This window comes from Diadema setosum, chromosome 19, assembly GCF_964275005.1.
Source record: "Diadema setosum chromosome 19, eeDiaSeto1, whole genome shotgun sequence".
NCBI lineage: Eukaryota > Metazoa > Echinodermata > Echinoidea > Diadematoida > Diadematidae > Diadema > Diadema setosum.
In genome coordinates this window covers 4,751,855-4,761,655 of record NC_092703.1, presented here as the reverse complement: position 1 = coordinate 4,761,655, position 9,801 = coordinate 4,751,855, and the positions used below count along the sequence as shown (strand labels likewise).

Genomic DNA, 9,801 nt, shown 5'->3' with positions numbered 1-9,801 from the left:
CTACTTGCTCAAAACAATAACACAAATGTAAACTATACGCCGTTAAACGACACTATCATCAAAATACATATCCCTCAATTGGGTAAACTATATGTGACCCTGCACCTCAAAACAAACAAAAAGTCGCCAGACATGAATTTTTAGTTAAGACCATATTCTGAAAGAGCAGACTTTAAGCTTTAAAATGATGTATAACTCAATCAAATGGACTCTCCTAACCTATCTAAATATTGGAAAGAAAGCACAAACTCAGGAAAAGTGTGAACTGAGAAAAGAGGCTCTGAAGTACAGTGTCTATTCAAGCGCTTAATCTTTACCAAACCGTGCTGGCTGTGCGATGAATGGGACAAAAAACAGGAAGTAAACCACCAGAGTAACAACAATGAAGGGATTATCAGATTAAACTGAAATTAAGCCTGCCTCATTAACACATTCTGTCCATAATTAATGCCAACTTTCAAAGCAGTAGCACTATCCTCACAAAAGTTATTAGAGTTGAAAGCGAAGAGTGTGGACAAGGTTTTTCATAAATAAAAAAGGGATTCTAAAGACACACCTAATCACACTATTCTACAAAAAAATGTTCGAGATAAACTGCTAAAAAAAACACACTTTCCTGCCCGTTTTATGATACCAAATTTTAGGATAATGTAAAAGAAGACCCGCTCTTTCAGAAAATATGAAAAAGTCAAGTTTGGCTAAGTTGACCCATTTCACTTATTTTCAGTCCTCACGCAAAATCAGTGTGTGCGACTTTATGTTCGTTTTGAGGTGCACGGTCACATATTAAAAAAAAAAAAAAAATCTACAGTTCTTGACAAGGGACGTCGAATCGCGTAGCGCCAAGCCTAGCTGCTGAGGCGCCCAGCGCCCAGGCAGCTAGATGTGACCCTGCACCACAAAACAAACACAAAATCGACAGACATGGATTTTCAGTTAAGGACAGATTCTGAAAGAGCAGACTCTGGCTTTAAAATGCATAACTCAATTCAGATGGACTCCCCTAACCTATCAAAATACTGGAAAGAAAGCACATACTCTGAAAAATTGTGAACGGAGAAAATAGGCTCTGAAGTACAGGGTCTATTCAAGCGCTTAATCTTTACCAAGCCGTGCTAGCTGTGCAATGAAAGGGACAAAACACAAGATGTAAACCATCGGAGCAACAACAATGAAGGGATTATCAGATTAAGTTGAAATTTAGCATGTTGTACACAAGATATAAACCGTCGGAGCAACAACAATGAAGGGATTATCAGATTAAGTTGAAATTTAGCATGTTGTATTTACACATTCTGTCTATGATTACTGCGAACTTTGAAATCAGTAAACATATCCTTTCAAATGTTATTAGGCTTGAAAGTGAAGAGCGTATAAAAGATTTCAAGAAATAGAAAGGAGACTCTACGGCCCGAATTCACGAAGGTGGTACAAATGAAACCATGGTTTAAACCATGGACAAAAACCATGGAGCGCCAAGTGTCGCACGGAATATTTCGCTACGAAATTGGTCATTTCGTCGACAAAATGACCGCTTCGTTAACTACATTATTATTTCGTGGACGAAATGTTCATTTAGTTACAAAATGTTGTTATTTCGTTACAAAATAATCATTTCATCGACGAAATGACTGATCTCGTAACGAAATATTCCATGCGACACCTGGAGCTCCATGGTTTCTGTCCATGGTTTAAACCATGGTTTCATTTGTACCACCTTCGTGAATTCGGGCCTATAAGACATACCCAATTATTCTATCCCCCCCCCCCCAAAAAAAAAGAAACAGGTTGTAGAAGAAATGTTGAAAACATACTTTCCCGTTTATGTTATGATTCTAAACTAAAGAACAATCTAGAGGAAGGATAGCCCTTTCAGAAATTACGAAAAACTCCAGAATGAATATATAGTTTGACCCATTTCACCATTTGTGAGTCCTCCTGTAAAATCAAGGGGTTTGACTTTTTGTTCGTTTTGTGATGCACGGTCACATAATATATATATAATACATATATATATATATATGTATATATATATATATATATATATATATATATATATATATTTCCTTTTTTAAGAGGGAGGGTTGAGAGGATAGCCAAAAATGTTTTCTTGAAATATCCTTCACGGTAGTTTTCTTTTCGCTGATACTGGAAAATAAATGAATACATAAATAAATGAATTAGAAAATCAAAAAATCCCAAAATTTGAAGAGACTTTTTAATACTGTATAGTCATCATTCATTCACAGGAGATACACAGATTAGAAAAAAATCAGGCCTCAAAGATAGCTGGTCATAGGCTGTAGTTCGTAAGATTTCACGTGGCCTCACTGAACATGTTAACTCGGGACACATGTCATAATGTCATTGCTGCAATTGCCTCTTAACTTTTGCCCTCCAGTTATATCATTTGAAGCAGCTGCACAGTTTACAAAACTGGGGAGCTTGAATTTTTAATATTTGAATAAATCGACATCACAACTCGTCGACTCTATTTAAATTCATCCATTGGCTATTGATAAGAAATAGAAAATCTTTTCAAAATATTGTTTGTGTGTCTTTAGGGAATTACGTAATCAGATGGTAGTATGTGTAAAAAGTAACCTCATTTCTCATAAACCATCTCGCCCCAATCTCCACTCATCTCAAGACCCATTTTTGCTTGTCATTTCTAATACCGGTAACAAAGCCAGGGCTCGTTCATTTAGTACGCTTGCAGTCAACGAATAGAAAAAATATCCTCTTTCATTGAAACAGCTAACTCTACCGATCAATTTAAAAATATTAATGAAAGCTTATTTCCTTCCCAAGTAGTTACTTACATCACGTACATGTAGTTGTCACCCTGTATCTCTTCTATATTATTTGTTACCGTGAATAACAACACAAACAAAACGTCAAACGCATTAATTTTTTGGGTGAAACGGGTCAACCTAGTCAGTCTTGAGCTTTTCATTCTTTTGAATGAACAATACGCCTTTTTCGTCTTCTACGTCAGTCTGAAATTTGGGATAATAAAACCAAAAAAAAAAAAATGTGATTTTAGCAGACTTGTTACAACACTCTTGTCTTAGAGTCCCCTTTTCATATCTTAAAAACCCTTTATACACTCATTACTTTAATATAAGTAATAATTTTTGAGAGAATGATGCTATCGATTTGAAAGTTGGTATTGGATTATGCTCATAAATAGAATGCATTAATCAATAGAGGGTGATCAATTTGACAATCCCCTAAAAGATGCTATGAAGTTTTACATACGGTTTGTGTCCCACTTCACAGTCTCTGCTCTCATTACACACTTTTCCAGAGTGTGTGATCTCTTCCTAATATTCAGATAGGTTGAAAGAGTCAATTTGAATTGAGTTACATTTAATGTTAGACCTTAGAGTCTGCTCTTTTAGAATCTGATCTGAAATAAATCCATGTCTGCGAATTTCAGGTGGTTTTGTGATGCATGGTCAAGTGTAAACAACAATATAAAGAAAATATAAAGGGAATTCCGTCAACTTGATACTGACACTACACTGCACTATGTTAAGGATAGACCCTATTACCCCTGCTTTCTGAAAATGATTTAATTATTAAAGTGCTCTTTCATTATGCTAGAAAAGTGAACATTGTTTTCAAAGGTCTCTGGAAACGCGTACTCAAAATTCATCTCTGAAATAGAGTGAAATGTTCTTTATCTACATATTATCCTTATATTGTAAAAAGGAAAGAAAATCAACTCCAAGGTGATGCATTAAAAGGCTTGACATTTTAAATAAATAAATGAAACATTAGTACGATAGATATAAATAAAAGATATACTGTCAATTTTACACAGAGTCAAGTCAAGTTTGGAGAAGGTGTCACTATTTGTCATATACAAAGGGATTCAAACATTAGTTTACTTTACATTCTTCTACACCACAGCAAATATTAACACACACACACACACACACACACACACACACACACACACATATTTTCCACGAAAAAGAATGTCTAAATATGAACTTGTCATTTGCTGATATTCTTGTAGATTTTTTCAAATGTAACTTTGTTTATGTTTTTATTGACAATTTCAGAACAGCGCATCATTTCATGATCATATTTTTCGATGAATATTTTCGAAAACGAAATACGGTTCGTGATTCCGAAGGTACGTTGTTGCGCACTTTTTTTTTGTTTTTTCTTTTTTTTCAATTAACGAACCTTATTATTTTTCCCCTCTTGAAGGATTTATATGCTTTTCAAAGGAGGGCTACATCACGAGAAAACTGGAAAGTATATCAATCATCGTTGACATGTTCTGTTTAATAGACTAGAGTATTTTCATGAGTTTTTGAAAAATGTCTGGATAAGGTTTGTTGAGGTAGATTGTTATCCAATCAAAGAGTTAAGTAAAAATAGTGATATCTTCATTAATTTTTTTTCGTCCATTTTCAGCCAAATGCCGATGATTACCTCAACTCTGTTTCACAGCTATGTCTTGTGCAAAGTCTTACCAGAGAGTTGAATAATGTCAGCATGCTGTATCATACACTCATGCGTATATCTAGCTATCTTTCTATATTCATTATATGTTATATATTAAGCCTTTATCATAATAACTCTTATTAGTATGTATTTTTTTCAAAGGTCTCTGGAAAAGCGTACTCAGGAAAAAAAAAAATCTTGCACACTGATTCTTCGCAGAAATGACTGTAGAATCAGTTATCAAAGCATGTTCTAGTTTATTGGGATAATAGACTATACAAACAAATCACCAGACATACAGAAACATACACTAATGGATTACACAACAGTCATTCCAGTGCTTTGCATATTTGATTAATTCAGTCATGATTATTCTTTATTAGTTTCAGTGCATGATAGAAGGTTTGATATGCTAGGGTTAGCAAAAAAAAAGTGAATGTCTGATTGTACGTGTTTACATAATGTAGAAAATGTAGGTACAAAGTAATTTCCAGATTCCTTTTGGGTTTGCTTGAGGAAGTACAATGTATATTAAATCAGATGTCCATGGCATACTCAACAAAGTACGAAGAGGTCTTCGCAAAATTCATAGCTGAAATAGAGTGAAATGTTCTTTGTCTACATTATGATCCTTCTCTTGTAAAAAGGAAAGAAAATACAACTCCAGGGTGATGCATTGAAAGGTTTGACATTTTAAATAAACAAATGAAACATGAATGTACGATAGATACAAGTAAAAGATATACTGTCAATTTAACACAGAGTCAAGTCTAGATTATTTCATGTTTGGAGAAGGTGTCACTATTTGTCATATACAAAGGGAATCATACATTAGTTTCCTTCGACATCAAGATTACAATGCTTTCATTTCAATCCTCTGCACCACAGCAAACATTAACACAAAACTTTTTTTCTTTTTTTTTCAATTAACGAACCTTATTATTTTCTAGAATAATAAACTTTCGGAAAGGCATTTTTTTTTTCAACATTGTTTTGGATTAACGAACCTTCGAAATGACGAATTTCCGAATAATGCCACAGATGTTCTGATTTACAAACATCTGTTGATAGAAAATCAAATATTAAAGGTATTTCGGTGTTTCGGAATAACGAACCTTCAACTGACGAATCTTTGGATTAACGAACCTTCGAATTAAAGACAGTCAATCATTTTTGCATGCAAATTTGCAAAAAATTGGTGAGAATACTTAGGTTTTGAAGAAAACTCTAAAGGGAAACCTCCTGTAAATTTTGAACTCAAGAGGATCTTATTTGTTTAGTTAAATTGACCGTAAGATTTGAATAATTTTCTCGTACTGCGAAAAAATTACAATCTAAACTTCTAGTCTAGTTTTACAGACCTGTGTGTAGTGTAAGTTATTTGCCATCGATAACAAAGTAAGAAAAGCTAGTGAATTCTTCTTTTTTGACAGCTTTAACATGCATAAGTTCGAAGTACAATGTATAAGTATCATATTACAACCGCAGGAGGATTAATGTATGCAGCTGTGCCTAGTACACAGGATACGTTATACGGTGAGCGTTTGGTGCATTATTCTAATTTTAACGGCTAACAACATTCAAATATCACAGAAATGTTATAGCTTTACAATAATTTTGTCAGTATGGTGGAAGATATCATGTTCTGTGCTATTTGGGAAGGAATGCAGAAGGGATGGCTCATCTTTAATGTAGTTCCTATTACATGAAAAAACGGTGTTGAGAAGATCATGCAGTTTTAAAGTAAAGTGATGAATCCACACGTGTTAAACATGAACAAAAAACATTTTTTTTTACTGTAATTCTTTATAAACATGTCATTCTAAACTGATTAGAATTGTTGCATTGATTTCATAAATACCAGTAACAGATTCCAATAGCATTATTTCAGTCATGTGAACTTGACAAAACTTATGAGTGCAAAATTACCAGGCTGAATAATGATAACTTTTATATTCAAAAACATTTTTACACCTCTTATTTAGAAATTTGTTAAAGACATTACTTTCCTTAATGAATTAAGTCTGTAATATAAACGTATTTATTTTACCCAGTTGACTGGATGATCGATCACTTTGTAAAGAATCTGCAAAAATCTTTCATTTGTATTTATTCGAGAAGTCATCACATAGACAGTATTTCGTTCTAACGGGTGCACGTCACGAGTCCGACAGCCGATACTGTGGGGACTCATGGGCCTTATTTACCAACCAGTGTCGAGCTCATGGGCTGTTTGACTAGTGAATTGTATGATTCAGGAACTTTTTTTTTTGTGGGCGGCGATGATTTGCATAGGGCTCGTGGGACGACCATGTTCATGCTACTGTACGAATCACTTATAACACGTGTATAATATGACCGAATATGATAGTCACCTGATCTGCAGATTAATGCTGAATGCTGAAATATAGATCTGTTTACAGTGCCTTGCTACATTATCATTCCTCCCTTCACAATGGTGTCATATAAGTATGAATAGAACTGATCGAGGAAGACTTTGAATCAGTGCTCAAAGGTCTTTCGATTCTTTCAATGGAAAGGGCGTATGTGTGCTGATTGTTTTCAAGAGACATTGGGAAGTTATCACGATTCTCAGACTCAGGGGTTATATCGGGTAGCTCATAGATGTGATCGCCCGAAACACAACTAACACTTTTAAGATGCCTCTGATTTCCCTGATCATTTTCCACAGGGCGGTCTGCAACTGATGGGGAAGATTCTTTGGTTTTGTGATCGCAATACATCGTTCGAACTTTGACAAAGAGAAAAATAAAGGACACTGTTAGGATAAAAAGTACCAACCAACCTGACACCACAATTGCCACAATATTCCAGACTGACATCTTTTTCTCACTGCCATGGAGCCATGCATCTGTACCATGGGTTGGAAACTGTTTCCCTTGGTTGGAAGCTTTTCCTTGGTTGATATCACCATATGGAGTTGCAGAAAGCCGTTCTGCCGTTGCATTGGCAGTGAGGCTGTCTGCGTCTCTGTGGTGAGTTACGAACTGTTTTCTATTTTTTGAAGCATTTCCTTGGTTGATATCACCATATGGAGTTACAGAAAGCTGTTCTGCCGTTGCATTGGCAGGGAGGCTGTCTACATCTCTGTGATGAGTTACGAGCTGTTTTCTATTTTTTGAAGCATTTCCTTGGTTGATATCACCATATGGAGTTACAGAAAGCTGTTCTGCCGTTGCATTGGCAGGGAGGCTGTCTACATCTCTGTGATGAGTTACGAACTGTTTTCTATTTTTTGAAACATTTCCTTGGTTGATATCACCATATGGAGGTACAGAAAGCCGTTCTGCCGTTGCATTGGCAGGAAGGCTGTCTGAATCTCTGTGATGAGTTACGAACTGTTTTCTATTTTTGGAAGCATTTCCTTGGTTGATATCACCATTTGGAGTTACAGAAAGCCAGTCTGCCGTTGCTTTAGAAGGGAGGGTGTCTGCATCTCTATGATGAGTTTCAAATTGTTTTCTGTGGTGGGAATCATTTTCTGGGTTGATATATTCATATGAGGTCGTAAACAGCAATTCTGCCGTTGTGCTGGCAGAGACCTGATCTACACTCTCTGTAAAATCACTATAAAACCCATCTTGAGATGGTTTTGTAGTTTTTGTACCGTCAAGAATTAAAGACTGGAAAATATCAACGTATGATTTAGTACTAGATAATGGAAATCTCGCTTTGCAGGTCACATTCCTTTTAACGAAATTTGTTTCGTTTCCCAGAAATTGAAGGAAAGACACATAGTGGGAACTTGTGGTTATTACCAAGTTCTCAATTGCTTGCCTTGCAATCTTATGACCATCAACAAACCAATGAAAGTACACGGAATCATCTGGTGTACACTTTGGATCTAGAGAACACTGTACGTTGATGCTCCAAGAGCTATTCACGTCAATAGTACCAATGTTTACACAACCGTATGCAGACTGAATAAAATTATCCAGTATAAGTGTACTACGACGGATGAAAGAAACCCTAGCAACACTAGAACCTGTGCCTGCTGAGTTTGTTGCAGAACAGGAGACAACAAGAGTCTTGTTATGAGAAAGTCTTGCATCAACATCTGCTGCACCAGGAAGGGATAAAGTCACCGTCTTTGATGATGCATCACATCCTTGTAGAATGTCAGAGGGTGAGCAGGACCATTGGTAGAGAGTCACATCGGGATATCCACTTGCCATGCAAACTAGAGTGAGGGGATGAGAGGAAGAGATCTCTCCTTGTTGAGGATCCACCACTACCTGTGGTGGGCGAAGCAACCTGATAGGACCAATGGGACATTCCAACTTTGTACTGGGAAAAGCGAACGGACTTGTGACCTCACAGAAAAGGGTCATGTTCTCTACATTCGGTTCCATTTGAAGGTCAATTCTTGAAATTCGTTGAAATCCTGTATCAAGCACTGTAGGATTTGGCAGATGAGCATGTGGCTCTACCCTCCAATTTAGATCCACAGCAGGTTTGCCACGAGGAACTTCACAAGATGCTGACATCACCTCCCCAAGCCTCAGTTCTACCTCTCCACTTGGGCTACAGGTGAGCTCATCAGCAATTGGAAAGTACCCAACGGTCATTTTAGCTCTTCTCGATAAGATGCATTCTGGATCGGCATCTCCATGCAATTGCAAAGTATGGAGGATACAAGTAAAGTACTGGTCAATCGCATTAACATTGAGCACATGAAGGTGTGACTCCATTTGGTACTCATATGTATTGAAAGTATCCACCTGCTTCGTCTGGTAGAGGTTTGGCTCAATTAGCCACTCCAGTCGCTCGGTGTCTCTGAAGAAGCTGAAAGCAATGCATGTGAATGAAACGTTTTCGCCTGCTGCGGCAAACGTGTCGGCAGGCTCCTGGCGAAATCTGTTTGATGTCGTGACACAATGAGACGATGCAAAGAGAAACCTCATGAGAGTAATAAAGATGATCACGTTTGTCTTTCTCTGATTGTATTCTTGAAGGAAATCCATATCCAATTATTAAAGTGAAAGCACAATGACCAAGAGCAAACACCTCTGCATTTGCTATACAGCATGCATGTTTTCCCAATGAGAGCTGGAGCTGTTGTATTCTGCTCCTATTCTTATGCTTCTCCTCTTACATGTTGCTAGATCGATAATTAATACAATGTAGTATATTGACAATGTAGTTTATTGACAATGTAGTTGTGTTTCTGGTTAATATGACAAGTTCAAAATTAATTACTCGCAAGTTTTCATTGAGTGTGCTCATTAAAAGGAAAAACTATTTCCTGGTACACAATGTGTGTGAGAGGTCAAGAATAACTGAACAATTATAATACAGCATTGTGCATGTACACGT

General features: G+C 36.4%; 1 protein-coding gene across 1 annotated transcript; it reads right to left on the bottom strand.

Moving 5' to 3' along the window:
• Positions 1-805: 805 nt before the first annotated feature.
• Positions 806-9,449, bottom strand: LOC140242923 (uncharacterized). The gene is made up of 2 exons (XM_072322670.1): positions 7,271-9,449; positions 806-891 (listed from the first exon to the last, which is right to left on the bottom strand). Exons 1-2 carry the CDS (start codon positions 9,447-9,449, stop codon positions 806-808), a joined length of 2,265 nt encoding a protein of 754 aa, XP_072178771.1.
• Between the last annotated feature and the right edge of the window lie 352 nt (positions 9,450-9,801).

What these genes read in the sequence shown, in the direction of transcription:
- LOC140242923 (XM_072322670.1), bottom strand. Translation starts at nt 9,449, where the DNA reads ATGGATTTCCTTCAAGAATACAATCAGAGAAAGACAAACGTGATCATC. An exon ending in TGTGGCAATTGTGGTGTCAG is followed by an intron (nt 892 to 7,270) that starts GTTGGTTGGTAC and finishes TTTGTGGTGCAG; the next exon opens with GGTCACATCTAGCTGCCTGG.